General features: G+C 40.5%; 1 protein-coding gene across 1 annotated transcript; it reads right to left on the reverse strand.

Moving 5' to 3' along the window:
* Window positions 1-1,296: 1,296 nt before the first annotated feature.
* Window positions 1,297-1,789, reverse strand: LOC138441565 (large ribosomal subunit protein uL22-like). The gene has a single exon (XM_069592693.2). The coding sequence runs from the start codon at window positions 1,772-1,774 to the stop codon at window positions 1,334-1,336; it is 441 nt and encodes a 146-aa protein (XP_069448794.2). The 5' UTR covers window positions 1,775-1,789; the 3' UTR covers window positions 1,297-1,333.
* Window positions 1,790-15,708: the final 13,919 nt, after the last annotated feature.

A 15,708-nucleotide genomic window follows, 5' to 3' on the forward strand; every position in this document is an offset into this window, starting at 1 on the left:
ACCACAAGTTCAAACGATCTCTAGGTCATTTGCACCACTGACAAACTGGCCATAAATCTAGGAATTCCCATGAGTCTTCTCACATTTGATAATTTGCACACACAGAGCTCAGGAAAGCACTATACTTATAGTTTTATTATGATGGAAACAACTCAGGAGCAGTCAAATGAAGAGCCACCTGGGATAGGATATGAAAGAGTCCCCAACACAGAGATACTATGCCCCCCAAACCATGGAATCAGCATATTTCCCTCCAGGAATACTGATGAGTTCACAGAGCAGGAAGCTCCACTGAACCTCACGTCCAGAGCTTTTGCTGGGGTCTCATTATGTCCTTGGTTACATGATTAAAGTAACTCTCTAATCTTATTCCTCTCCCCAGAGGTCAGGCTGGCTGGCACAAGGTCACAACCCTCTAATTACATGACTGCCTATGACCAGCCTCCTTCCTGAAGCTATTGAGAGGGCCACCATGAGTCACCTTATTAGCATAAATTCCAGAATGATTCAAGGGGAATCATGAATAACAAAGACACTTATATTCTCAGGAAATCCTAAGGATTTAGAGTCTCCATTCCAGGATACAGGGACAAAGGCCAGCCAAATCTTAATTATATAACATGGGGACATTGTACTTGTTAAAATATGAAATGAGCCAAACCCAAGACTTGAGTGTGGAACTGATGATTGAATGGTATAGTGACTTGTTCTGCACCAGAACTACAGATCAGCTTTAATTAAAATGGTCAGCTCTCTCATTTCTTACCTTGTTTTTAGAAAATAATGGAACTTTCAGCCAGAAAATGAACCACTCCAGGGGCACTGACACCATATTGATGGGCCTGCATAACTGCAACATTTAGCTCTTTCACATCCCTATTAGGAGTCTATTTAGTAGACTAAGAAATCTCCAATCATTAGCCAAAAGAGCTTTTTCCCTAAGCACTGATGGGCTTAAACAATACTATTTTCTTAGTGTATCGAATCCAAAATAGATGATGCTTATAGCAAACACTTCCAGATAAATGTAGCTACGAAATCTGGAACAGAAAGGTATCAAATCATCTATCTGGTCCCTCATTGTACCTCAGGATGGACAAGATGCCAATCCTTACACTCTCAGTATCTCTTCTGGAGATGAGGTTTGTGAAACAATTTATCCTGTCCAGACCTCCAATTCAAGTAGAAAATAAAACGCTGGAGCTGGAATTGGCAGAACCAAAAGCTAAGTACCAGCTATACCACTCACTTTGAAAATTTTACTTGACCTCTCTGTACTTCAGATTTATCTTTTTTTTTTTTAACTTTTATTTGCATTTATTTTTTGCTGCATTTATTCCCGGGCCATAAGTTTTTGTTTCTTCAGTTTCTTCTGGGATATCTTTTTCTTCTGTGCAAGCTCCTCTTCTGGTTTAGGAACAATCTGTTCTTTTTCAGTAAGGATCATCTCAATGTGGCAGGGAGAGCTCATGTAGGGGTTGATCCGACCGTGAGCTCTGTAAGTCCTGCGTCGCATCTTGGGGGCTTTGTTCACTTGGATGTGCTCACTGACCAGAGAATCTACATCTAAGCCCTTAAGTTCAGCATTACTCTCTGCATTTTTGAGCATGTGTAGTAAAAATTCAGCACCCTTTTTGGGCCATCGACCCTGAGTCCAGCCCCACTGTTTGGCCTGTGCACACCTGCCAACTCCACCGTTGTAGCGGCGGAACGGCACACACTGCTTCTTTAACGTGACGTCCTTCAAATACTTGGTGGCTTTTCGGATAGGCATACCCTTTATGGCCTGGGCGGTTTCACGAGTGTTATTTTGTGGGGTTTTCTGGGTCAAGTGAATAGCGCACCATTTTTAGGAGTCACCTCAGGCCGTTTACCGGAAAAGCAGATTTATCATTTTTAAAATGAAGATAATGATAATATTGTAATTATACAGTAATAATAAAATGTGATAATACATGTATGACTTTAAGGCACTCTGGAAGATGAAGCTGTTGACACAGGCAGAACCCTAATTTATGTTCTGACTTCATCTTCTTCAACAAAATTCTCATTTATTTTGTTCTGATATGCTGTACTTTAGGAACAGTGCATAATTACAAACACACACACACACACACACCCATGCAAACAGTGACATCTCTTGATTCTAACAAAAGCTGATGAGAGACTTAACGTGTATTCCAGTAGTTGTAGCCCCATCATTGGGCAAGGTAAAAAAGGATGGAAAATAACCTGAAAATATTTCAAAAACCTGCCAGAAGGGATTCAAATACTATATAATGCCCATAGTTTGACCATGCCTATAGCTCCTTCAGCTTCTTTTTCTGCAGAGATGAATGGCCACCCATGGTAAGTCAGATACTGCCACCTGTGTACTAAAAATGACAAATCTGTCCCCCAGATTCCTGATAGCTAAACTGAAACATTCAGAAATACCAAATACCTAAATTTGGAGCATTCTCCAAAGATTTCATTCTAGGACTGACAGCCATGTGGTTCCAATCCAAAGGCCAGAGAAGACAATTCATATTTGAGGACAGTCAACCAATGTGTTCGATCTTCTTTAAGTCATGCCTCTCTTCATGGCTCAGTTGTTCAGCCACATACATCTCATTGCTACTCTATGGACTGCAGCCAGCCAGGCTCCTCCGTCCATGGAATTCTCCAGGGAAGAATACAGGAGTGAGTTGCCATTTCCTTCTCCAGGGGATCATCCCCACCCAGGGACCAAACTCAAGTCTCCTGCATTGCAGGCAAATTCTTTACTGCAGAGCCACCACGGAAGCCCCAGCCTCTCTCCACTGTTCTTCCCATAAGTTCTGGGCTCACAACAGTCAAAAATAGTTATATATATTTTTGCTTTCCATTATTTCCAAATTATAATTAATATATATTGCATTTGCTTGTTCAAACTGCACACACTGTTTTCAGCTACTCCTTCTCAGAAAACAGGCTATTTTCCAATACCACCTCATCTCACCATTTTAAATTCACCAGAGTCTCTAAATTCCAACCATCCTTTCATTAACTTATTCCTAAAACACGATTTTTGTCTTCTATTGAATATGCTTGGAGAAGGAAATAAGATTTGTATTTTAATTTCATGTCCACAATTTCTATGATTTTTTGAATATACTAATTTATTCTTATTCTAATAGTCATGTTGCCTATTTCTTCACTCTTCAAATAATGGGTGCCTTTGAGGGACCAGAACAATGCTAGGCATCAGAGGCACATTGTCAAAAAGAAAAAAATAAATGTGGTATCTGCCCCCATGAAGCTCACTTTCTGTAGATGAAGATACACACTAAAAAAGAAGAAGAAGAGGAAAGTAACTGATATAAAAAATTAATTCAAAAGAAAGAAACATATGGGGCTGACAAGAGAATAGGGAGGCAGAAATCTATCTTAGAAAGAGAGGCTCAAGGAAGGGTTATGTAAGGAGGTAAAACAGGCTGAAGAATAAAGGATCAGGAGGAAAAATATCAAGAACCTGCCAGCTAGAAGGAACTGCAATATGAGGCTACGAGACAAGAACTAGCTTGGGATGGTTTAAAGGAAAAAATGTTCAGTGTGACCAGGCAATAGGGATTGAAAGAAGAGTGACAGGTAGCAACCTAGAAGTGACAATGAGTGGTTGCGTGGATAATGAAACTATTTTAAAGTCCTGAGATACGAGATAAGGGGATGTACAAGGGAAAACTGCCTCCATTTACTGCAAGAAAATCAGTACCCTCTGAAGAAAGCTTTCAGTTTAGGCAAGGAAGCCAAAGGACTGCTTTGTGACAGGCAACTTGAGGATGATGAGAATCTGCTGGCAAGCAGGAAGGAGTACTGGAGGCAAGGTGGAATTTGGGCACAAAGTGGGAGTCGGATCAAGGCTGTGCAGAGCAGTACAAGAAGAAGACCCCAGGTGGTGAGAGGCTTAAGCTTTACCCCAGGTAGTAACTGGGATAAGTAGGGATAAAAGGCAAATGGGATCTGTCCTTACTGTCCTGCTGATGACAGAGGACAACTAACACTGTTACTTACCTCCACTAGGAGCCTCCAGAGATAGCTACCCATGAGACTGTGACTGCTTTGGTGAGATGGGGTTGGGCACTACCATTAGCTTCCAGAGGCTAGTCGATGTGGTATAGTAACCATCCTAGTGGCATGTAATCTATAACGACCTTAAAGATTGCTGAGATAGAGATGACAGGAAAGGGGGGAGATTCAGTCAGTGTAACAGTGCTCATGACCAAAGGCTCATATTTCATGTTTCTTCCTTCTAGGGCAGGCCAGCTTTAAAATTATTTCTGTAATCTGATGGTGTTCTGATATATAAAATTAAAAATACACATATTTTTGAACTAACACAGAATTCATCTACTTCCCTGTTTTCCAAATTTGGGCCAAAGAAGAAATTAATAAATTCAATGGGTTGGAAAAACTTCCCACTAAAAACAAGATAAGTGGTCAATTTAAAATTTGAGAAATGGTTATGAAACATATTCACAATTGCAATCCTCCCCCTAGAAACCAAGAAAATACTCTGAAGTTAAGCAGGAAAAATATAAACAGAAATTACCATGATTGCGGGAAATGGTGAGGCTGTAGTTCTGGAAATTCCCCACTCCATTAGGATAAAAAATGTTTAACAGCACATATATCATTCATCAGTTATACTATATAGATCTCCTGAAAAAGAAAGTATTCCATTCTCATCCTCCAGTACTTGTTTTGACATATGTTCCATACATGAAAAACTGTACCCCATAGTCAACTCATATCATCAGTTTTCCAAAACTGAAAAAATTTTTACTCTTAAATTTTGCAGGTTTCTCAACTTATGAAAGCTACTATGACTTCATGTGTGTATAGCGGAGTTTAATCCAGGCTGCTCCTGCTGCTAAGTCGCTTCAGTTGTGTCCAACTCTGTGCAACCCCATAGACGGCAGCCCACCAGGCTCCCGCGTCCCTGGGATTCTCCAGGCAAGAACACTGGAATGGGTTGCCATGTCCTCCAATGCATGAAAGTGAAAAGTCAAAGTGAAGTTGCTCAGTCGTGTCCAACTCTTAGCGACCCCATGGACTGCAGCCTACCAGGCTCCTCTGCCCACGGGATTTTCCAGGCAAGAGTACTGGAGTGGGGTGTCATTGCCTTCTCCAGGCAGCTACTCATAAAACATAAATGTAGCGTCACTGCACAACTCCTTTTGGTGTGCTGTTTCATGTTAAAAAGAGAGCTTTTGTATTAAATGTATAACTATAGATACACATGTATATTATGGATTACATACTTATATATTTAATATAGAAGCTCTGTTTTTATATGTATGTATAGGAAGAGGGGTCTTCCCAGGTGGCACAGTGGTACAGAATCTGCCTGACAATGCAGGGGACACAGGAGATACAAGAGACGCGGGTTCCATCCCTGGGTCCAGAAGATCCCCAGGAGAAGGAAATGGCAACCCACTCTAGTATTCTCACCTGGGAAATCCCATGGGCAGAGGAGCCTAGTGGTCTACAGTCCATGGGGTTGCAAAGAGTTGGGCATGACTCAGTGACTGAGCACAGAGAGAGAAATAGACAGAAATAGAGTGCAAGCACACCACAAATGACTCAAGTTACACAGTCCCGTCTCTCTGAAAGAGTCCTGTGGGGTTAGGCTGCCCTCACTCAGGCTTCTAGTTCACCTAAAATCCCACAGTGCACATTTTAAGGTCAAACACAAGCTGAGGATGCCTTGAACAAATGAGGAAATAATTCTCTTCATGCCTTCCTCTGCAGTACACATTGCCTAACATTATGAAGCAAGATAATCCGAGCTATTACACAGCTTGCAGCTTATGGGTATCATTCCTTTTCTTCCCCATATCCCACCCCAAACTCCCATTACCAGGGACTACAGCAGTCAACCTGTGCAAGTCCACATGAGAGAGGACATATAGGCAGCCAAATAATTTCTTTTACAACATGCAAGGAAAAACACTACTGCAGTTGGCTACTAAAGCTGCACATTGGCCTGATGGTATTGCATCTTCAAAGAGAGAAAACACTGAAACTAGGAGGCTGGTGTCCCTGTAGACAGACTGATAAATATACCATGGCTCTAATGTGGCAAGGGGTATCAAGATGCTCTCCAAAGTACTGTGCTCTGATAGTCTGACTTCCTAATTACCTCTAGTTTGGTGAGACATTAACCAGCTGCTTCCACAGAGAAGTCTTCAAATATCAAATGGAAATAGTTAAGATCTTTCCCCAAACCACCTCAGCCTCACTGAAGTGACTGGTGATGAATGGCAATCCAATCCTCTGAGATGCACATGGGCAAAGAGTAGAAAGAGATCACTAACTTGCAGCTGAGAAGCAATCAGAACAAAAGGTGCAACCGCAAGAGGGAGCAGAACTAGTGCCCTGCATTATGGCTGTAGGCTTGATGGATAACCATGTCACCAACAGGCTGATTGTGCAACAGCTACTAGTATGTGGGTGCCTCTTTTGAGCCAAGCTTCAGGTCAACTCAGGGCTACTTCAGGTCAACTTCAGGCTTCCCTGGTGGCTCAGACAGTGAAGAATCTGCCTGCAATGCAGGAGATCTGGGTTGGATCCCTGGGTTGGGACGATTGCCTGGTGAAGGGAAAGGCTACCCACTCCAGTATTCTTGCCTGGAGAATCCCATGAACAGAGAGAGGAGCCTGACCAGCTAGTCCATGGGGTTGCAAACGTTAAACACTACTGAGCAACACTTTGTTTCATTTTCAGGTCAACTCAGAGCCTAAGCATTAGAGTCACATATGGCAACCAACTCTGGAGAAGGCGAACCTTTTTAATCACAATGTAAGCTTCAGGTGTAGGGACAGAGGAAGAAAACACAAAACTAACCAAGGAATCGCTTACAGTAGCCTTGTTTTTGCAAGTGAGAAAGCAAAATAATCGAAAATAATGCTGCTCTAGAAGACCTGAAATGTTCCTAACACCACCATCCAACAGAAACATAAAAACTTTCACCTTCAAGAGAGCAATAATTAGATGATGTTGTTGAATTGAGAAGTCTATGTTGTTTCAATATAGTTTTTATTAGTCTAAAAGAAATTAATGCTGTTAGTAGGAAAATTATAAAGTTCAGATAAGTATGCAATAAAAAACATCGCTACCTCCCAGAGGCAACCACTATTATTTTGTCTTTCCTCTCTTCTCTTTTCTATATATATATTTTACATAGTTGATATACTAAATATAAAACATTACATCCTACTTTTTCAGTTATTATAATAAATGTTTTCAAACTGATTTTATGTTTTAGTATACTTGATTCCCTTGTTACGAATTATTTATTTTCTTTTATGCTATACCAAGTGCAATATGTAGTCTAACTTGTAGATGTCCTACAGAGTGATAAATTTTAAAAACATAGTTTATGAGTTCTTACAAGGTTCAAATCACCAGGCTAAAGAGAAAAATCTAATTAAGAGTGAAGTTTCTGCCTCTAGCAGAATTAGAAACAGGGAACTCCAGTGACACTACTGCATTTCGGACTCTTTTGTTGACCATGATGGCTACTCCATTTCTTCTGAGGGATTCCTGCCCACAGTAGTAGATATGATGGTATCTGAGTTAAATCCACCCATTCCAGTCCATTTTAGTTTGCTGATTCCTAGAATGTCGACGTTCACTCTTGCCATCACCTGTTTGACCACTTCCGTTTTGCCTTGATTCATGGACCTGACATTCCAGGCTCCTATGCCATATTGCTCTTTACAGCATCGGATCTCGCTTCTATCACCAGTCACATCCACAAGTGGGTACTGTTTTTGCTTTGGCTCCATCACTTCATTCTTTCTGGAGTTATCTCTCCACTGATCTCCAGTAGCATATTGGGCACCTACTGACCTGGGGAGTTCCTCTTTCAGTATCCTATCATTTTGCCTTTTCATACTGTTCATGGGGTTCTCAAGGCAAGAATACTGAAGTGGTTTGACAATCCCTTCTCCAGTGAACAACATTCTGTCAGACGTCTCCACCATGACCCGCCTGTCTTGGGTGGCCCCACAGGGCATGGCTTAGTTTCACTGAGTTAGACAAGGCTATGATCTTGGTGTGATTAGATTGACTAGTTTTCTGTGATTATGGTTTCAGTGTGTCTGCCCTCTGATGCCCTCTTGCAACACCTAATGTCTTACTGGGGTTTCTCTTACCTTGGACATGGGGTATCTCTTCACAGCTGCTCCAGCAAAGGGCAGCTGCTGCTCCTTACCTTGGACGAGGGGTCTCTCCTCACCGCTGCCCCTCCCAACCTTGAACATGGAGTAGCTCCTCTCGGCCCTCCTGTGCCCGCACAGCCACCGGCCCTTGGAAGTCGGCTTTCTCCTCTTGGCCACCACCCCTGACCACAGACGTGGGGTAGCTCCTCTTGGCCGCTCCTGCACCATCGCAGCCTGGCACTAATGGCCGCTGCCGCTGACCTAGGACGCGATGTAGCTCCTCTCAGCCGCTCCTGAGAAAAACATCTCAGTTCAGTTCGGTCTCTCAGTCGTGTCTGACTCTTTGTGACTCCATGGATCACAGCACGCCAGGCCTCCCTGTCCATCACCATCTCCCGGAGTTGACTCAGACTCACATCCATCGAGCCAGTGATGCCATCCAGCCATCTCATCCTCTGTCGTCCCCTTCTCCTCCTGCCCCCAATCCCTCCCAGCATCAGAGTCTATTCCAATGAGTCAACTCTTCGCAGGAGGTGGCCAAAGGACTGGACTTTCAGCTTTAGCATCATTCCTTCCAAAGAAATCCCACAGCTGATCTCCTTGCAGTCCAAGGGACCCTCAAGAGTCTTCTCCAACACCACAGTTCAAACGCAACAATTCTTCGGTGCTCAGCCTTCTTCACAGTCTAACTCTCACATCCATACATGACCACAGGAAAAACCATAGCCTTGACTAGATGAACCTCAGTTGGCAAAGTAATGTCTCTGGTTTTGAATATACTATCTAGGTTGGTCATAACTTTTCTTCCAAGGAGTAAGCGTCTTTTAATTTCATGGCTGCAATCACCATCTGCAGTGATTTTGGAGTCCAAAAAAATAAAGTCTGACACTGTTTCCACTGTTTCCCCATCTATTTGCCTTGAGGTGATGGGACCGAATTCCATGATCTTAGTTTTCTGAATGTTGAGCTTTAAGCCAACTTTTTCACTCTCCTCTTTTACTTTCATCAAGAGGCTTTTTAGCTCCTCCTCACTCTCTGCCATAAGGGTGGTGTCATCTGCATATCTGAGGTTATTGATATTTCTCCTGGCAATCTTGATTCCAGCTTGTGTTTCTTCCAGTCCAGTGTTTCTCATGATGTACTCTGCATAGAAGTTAAATAAGCAGGGTGACAATATATAGCCTTGACATACTCATTTTCCTATTTGGAACCAGTTTGTTGTTCCATGTCCAGTTCTAACTGTTGCTTCCTGACATGCATACAGATTTCTCAAGAGGCAGGTCAGGTGGTCTGGTATTTCCATCTCTTTCAGAATTTTCCACAGTTGACTGTGATCCACATAATCAAAGGCTTTGGCATAGTCAATAAAGAAGAAATAGATGTTTTTCTGGAACTCTCTTCCTTTTTCCATGATCCAGCGGATGTTGGCAATTTGATCTCTGGTTCCTCTGCCTTTTCTAAAACCAGCTGGAACATCAGGGAGCTCACGGTTCACGTATTGCTGAAGTCTGGCTTGGAGAATTTTGAGCATTACTTTACTAGCATGTGAGATGAGTGCAACTGTGCGGTAGTTTGGGCATTCTTTGGCATTGCCTTTCTTTGGGATTGGAATGAAACCTGACCTTTTCCAGTCCTGTGGTCACTGCTGAGTTTTCCAAACTTGCTGGCATATTGAGTGCAGCACTTTTACAGCATCATCTTTCAGGATTTGAAACAGCTCAACTGGAATGCCATCACCTCCACTAGCTTTCTTCGTAATGATGCTTTCTAAGGCCCACTTGACTTCACATTCCAAGATGACTGGCTCTAGATTAGTGATCACATCATCATGATTATATGGGTCGTGAAGATTTCTGCTTTATTCACTATGCCGAAGCCTTTGACTGAGTGGATCACAAACTGTGGAAAATTCTGAAAGAAATGGGAATACCAGACCACCTGACCTGCCTCTTGAGAAACATATATGTAGGTCAGGAAGCAACAGTTAGAACTGGACATGGAACAATAGACTGGTTCCAAATAGGAAAAGGAGTATGTCAAGGCTGTATATTGTCACCCTGCTTATTTAACTTATATGCAGTGTACATCATGAGAAATGCTGGGCTGGAAGAAGCACAAGCTGAAATCAAGACTGCTGGGAGAAATATCAATAACCTCAGATATGCAAATGACACCACCCTTATGGCAGAAAGTGAAGAGGAACTAAAAAGCCTCTTGATGAAATTGAAAGAGGAGAGTGAAAAAGTTGGCTTAAAGCTCAACATTCAGAAAACAATGATCATGGCATCTGGTCCCATCACACAGTGTCAGATTTTATTTTGGGGGGGCTCCGAAATCACTGCAGATGGTGACTGCAGCCATGAAATTAAAAGACGCTTATTCCTTGGAAGGAAAGTTATGACCCACCTAGATAGCATATTCGAAAGCAGAGACATTACATTGCCAACAAAGATCCATCTAGTCAAGGCTATGGTTTTTCCAGTAGTCATGTGTGGATGTGAGAGTTGGACCTGAAGAAGGCTGAGCACCGAAGAATTGATGCTTTTGAACTGTGGTGTTGGAGAAGACTCTTGAGAGTCCCTTGGACTGCAAGGAGATCCAACCAGTCCATTCTGAAGGAGATCAGTCCTGGGATTTCTTTGGAAGGAATGATGCTGAAGCTGAAACTCAACTACTTTGGCCACCTCATGCCAAGAGTTGACTCACTGGAAAAGACTCTGATGCTGGGAGGGATTGGGGGCAGGAGGGAAAGGGGACGACAGAGGATGTGATGGCTGGATGGCATCACGGACTCAATGGATGTGAGTTTGAGTGAACTCCGGGAGTTGGTGATGGACAGGGAGGCCTGGAGTGCTGCGATTCATGGGGTCGCAAAGGGTTGGACACAACTGAGTGACTGAACTGAACTGAACTGAGTGACACTACATATAAATGAAGAGTTAGGCAGAGACACAGGGAACTCTATCCTTATGCCAGTCATCATGTTGGTTACCATTTACAAATGAAAGAAAGAAAAGATCTAAAACAATTCTTTTGTGATTTCTCCTTCACTTCTCAACAAACTCCTGGTGTCTAAGACCCACTTCAAAGTCATATTTTCACAACTCTCCCCATTTCCGTCTCCTCCAGGAAGACTTCATTGTTCCCCATTTGTGCTTCATGGAACTTTAAACAGAACTCTGCAATTTAGCACATTTATTATATTATTAATTTTCTGTCACTGCTTCACCCTCTTCCTGAGTCTATGAGTTTTTTGAAGAAATAAGTACTTTACATTTATTTGTTTCTCAGAATCTAGCTGTGACCAGTGGAGATCCAGGGCTCAATCAATATTTTTCTGAGTGATTGCAAGTAAATAAATAAATTTTTTTTCTAAAAATTTGGTTATGTAATACTGCACACTTTCTATTCTTAATAGAGACAATAAACATATCTGAAGCCCAAAATTATTTTTAAACTATGCTCATATAGACACTTTAACAGAATTCTCAAATCAACGTTTAAGATATCTCTTTCACTTTTTGAAGAATGCAAAAAATACATAATGATATTTGCATTTCCAAAGAATGACATTCTGATTATTTTTGTGAGTATATCAGCAACCTAGTATCATGGTGATTAAAACTACAAATAGAACTGGTTAATGATAGAAGCCACAGGGGAGACAAACACTTTACAGCTTAACAGAGGTTTAAGAAGATTTCCTTTTAAATCAAGAGTGCCAAGGAGAACTATAAAATTATTCATTTTCTTTTTCAACTGTCACGAATCCAGGTCAATAAATTCTAAAGGACAGCATAGGAGAACAGAGGACAGCTCAGAATATTTATCCACAATCACATAACAAATCAGAAAGAAAGTGGTAATCCATGATTATACATTTTCTCACAAGGATTTGGGACATCTTGAGATTATTTGAAAAGCTTTTTAATCCTTTGTTGCCTGGGGAGGGGTGGGGAACGTCTGCTCTAAAAGTTAAGGAGGGAAATGCCAATATTGTTTCTTGATTTCTTTTTTCTAATTTTCTTTCATATTCTTTGCTATGTATTTTAAATTTATAGAGCACAAAAAATAATTTAATATAAACTGTCATATTTTATAGATAACATTACAATGATGGAAAGCTAAAATAAAAAAATATATATCCAATATGTAAGACATACTTACAGGATATGTGCAGGAATACATGAGTTTCCTCACAGACAACAATTCAATTTAAATCTTACTAAATAAATTCAATTTTAATTTTGCTTGGCATTGATTCCAAATGAATCTAGTACAGGCTCTTTGGAGGGGAGTTATCTATTACAGCAATCACCACTGCAAAGAACCAAAGAAGCAATTGAATCAGAAAACAATTTGCAAACAGCCAAACTGATAATTTTAAAAGAGATGAACCCTAACGCAGAGAAAGTATAAACTTTTTTTTTTCCTTCAGCTAACATACAGTGGTATTTCTTTAGCCAGACAAATGAGGCTGCTTGTGTTTTTAGGAGAAGTTCATTCTAAGACTTGGAAAATGTCTTTCTAGAAATGCCCTTTCATTCACCAGCCCTGGAACAGCAAACATCCCTGGATAACCTGGTGCTGAGATCATTCTTTCAAACTATCTACTTGACTTGGGCAGTCTCCTATTGAGGATATTATGAAGACCCTCCAGTCTGGCTTGGGCTTCCCTGATAACTTAGTTGGTAAAGAATTCTCCTGCAATGCAGGAGACCCCAGTTCGATCCTGGGTTTGGAAGATCTACTGGCGAAGGGATAGGCTACCCATTCTAGTATTCTTGGGCTTTCCTGGTGGCTCAGCTGGTAAAGACTCCGCCTGCAATGAGGGAGACCTGGGTTCGATCTCTGGGTTGGGAAGATCCCCTGGAGAAGGGAAAGGCTACCCACTCCAGTATTCTGGCCTGGAGAATTCCATAGACCGTGTAGTCCTTGGGGTCGCAAAGAGACATGACTGAGCGACTTTCACTCATTCACTCCCAATCTGGCCAGAGTCACACTTTCAGGGTTTGAAAAGACACAGCTGTCCCAGTGAGAACTGACTGCCCTAGGGTGATCATTAAATGGGGAGACATTTGAGCAGGACAATTGGAAAACAGGTGTTGATTGCTGACTAGAGAGCCCTGAGTAATCATCTTGGCTTAGTTTAAGCACATAAGGTTATGGCTATACTGTGAAAATTCATATAGCAGAGTGCGTAAACCAACAAACAACTCATCGTGTATTTTATTACGACTGCAGCCATCCTGACTGTCCACTTGGAACCAAAACTAAAAAACAGAGCAACTGTATATAAAGCATTCAAATCTATACACAGTTTTCACCACTTTTTAAAAATTAAAAATATTCTTTTGCCCTTATGAAGCTTTTAATGGACCTCAAGAAAATTATTTCAAATAACAACAAAGAATTTTTAGGAATGCCTCTTTTAACTCTTCTTGGAAATTTCTATTCAATGATTTTCCAGTTCTATCAGCTCCAGAGAGAAGAAGATATCATTATTCCTGTTTCTTTATTACAATAATATTCTATTAAATACAAAAAAAGCCTTATTAGTATATATTCTAAAAGTACCCCAATAAAATGAACACTGTATACTCTCCAATAAGCTTATAAATAAAACATTACAAAAAATCTTTGAAGCCTCCTGTATAGCCATTCCTGAACCTAACACTTTTATTTCTTGACATTTTTAAGGTAAGTAGCAACCTGAATTATGGGTTTATCTTTCCCTTACTAATCTTTATAGTTTTACTACAAAATTATGTATCTCAAAAAAACAGTAGTTTTTTTACTTTATATATTGCAATAATTCTATATGTATTCTTTTACACTTTTCAGTTTAATAATATGATTAAGAGATTCATTCATGTGATACTTATAGCTATAATTAACTCATTTTAACTGTTGAATATTATTCTACCATATGATCATACCAATATATTTATCTATAATAGTATTGACAACATTTAGGTTATTTTCTATTTTTTTCTATAAGCAATGGTAACTTGAACTTGCTTCTTGTTGACACTGGCAGTAATTTTTCAAGGATATATATCTAGAAGTACAATGTCTAGGTCATATGATACCTGTCTCTTTTTGTGTATTGGGTTCATACGACTTGTTCATGATTTAAATGAACTTGCTTTAACCTACTTGTTTATGACAAGGACCACAAAACAGGAAGGTTGAGGTATTGCCTTGCATTGGTCACTTGGTCGGGTCTGACTCTTTGCAACCCCATGGACTGTAGCCCACCAAGCTCCTCTGTCAATGGGATTCTCCAGGCAAGAATACTGGAGTGGGCTGCCATTCCCTTCTGCATATTGAGGTATAACTGATGTAGAATAAAATTCACACATTTAAACAACTTTATAATTTTGATATATGAATACACCCATGGATGGAACAACCTTCAAAATCATGATAATGAACCTCCCTATCACCTACAAAAGTTTCCTCATGATCTTTTATAATGAATTCCCTCTCTTCCCTACTACCCCGCTCCCAAGAAACTACTACAACAGAGGGCATACAATGTTCATTTCATGGTTAATTTTTTTTCATGTAGACAATCAAAACACTTTTAAATGCTATTTGTTTCTTTTTTCCTAAAATTTAAAATATTTTTTTCTCTTGCTTTCTTCATTATTTAGGATTTCTAGCACAGTATTAAGTGAAGATGACAGTAAGAGTCATTACCTTGATCTTAACTTTAAAGGAAAATAGTTTAATATTTATTATATAGAATCTTTTCTTTAATATTTTCTTTTATCAAATTCTCTTGGAAGTTTCCTCTATATGTAATATCCTAGGAGTTTAGCACAGTGTATTATGAATATTACTGTATACTTTCTTCATTTACTGGGAAATTATTTTCTCCTTAAATCTATTTATGGAATAGAAATAGACTTTCTAATATTAAACTAGCCTTACTTCTGGGCTAAACCCAAACTGATCATCATAAAGTACCTTGTTTACACAATGGATACAGTTTGCTACTAAGTTATCCAGGATTTTTACTTATTGTTCATCATGGAAATTAGTGTATAATTTTCTTTACTTCTGTAAATCTTTTCTGGTGTGTATTAGTTCAGTTCTGTTCAGTCACTCAGTCATGTCCGACTCTTTGCAACCCCATGAATCGCAGCACGCCAGGCCTCCCTGTCCATCATCAACTCCTGGAGTTCTCTCAGACTCACGTCCATCGAGTCAGTGATGCCATCCAGCCATCTCATCCTCTGTCGTCCCCTTCTCCTCCTGCCCACAATCCCTCCCAGAGTCAGAGTCTTTTCCAATGAGTCAACTCTTTGCATGAGGTGGCCAAAGTACTGGAGTTTCAGCTTCAGCATCATTCTCTCCAAAGAAATCCCAGGGCTGATCTCCTTCAGAATGGACTGGTTGGATCTCCTTGCAGTTCAAGGGACTCTCAAGAGTCTTCTCCAACACCACAGTTCAAAAGCATTAATTCTTTGGCGCTCAACTTTCTTCACAGTCCAACTCTCACATCCATACATGA

This window comes from Ovis canadensis, chromosome 5 (assembly GCF_042477335.2).
Source record: "Ovis canadensis isolate MfBH-ARS-UI-01 breed Bighorn chromosome 5, ARS-UI_OviCan_v2, whole genome shotgun sequence".
Lineage (NCBI taxonomy): Eukaryota > Metazoa > Chordata > Mammalia > Artiodactyla > Bovidae > Ovis > Ovis canadensis.

Bases quoted from the DNA above. Each gene is read 5' to 3' on its own strand.
- LOC138441565 (XM_069592693.2), bottom strand. From the start codon at position 1,774: ATGCCTATCCGAAAAGCCACCAAGTATTTGAAGGACGTCACGTTAAAG.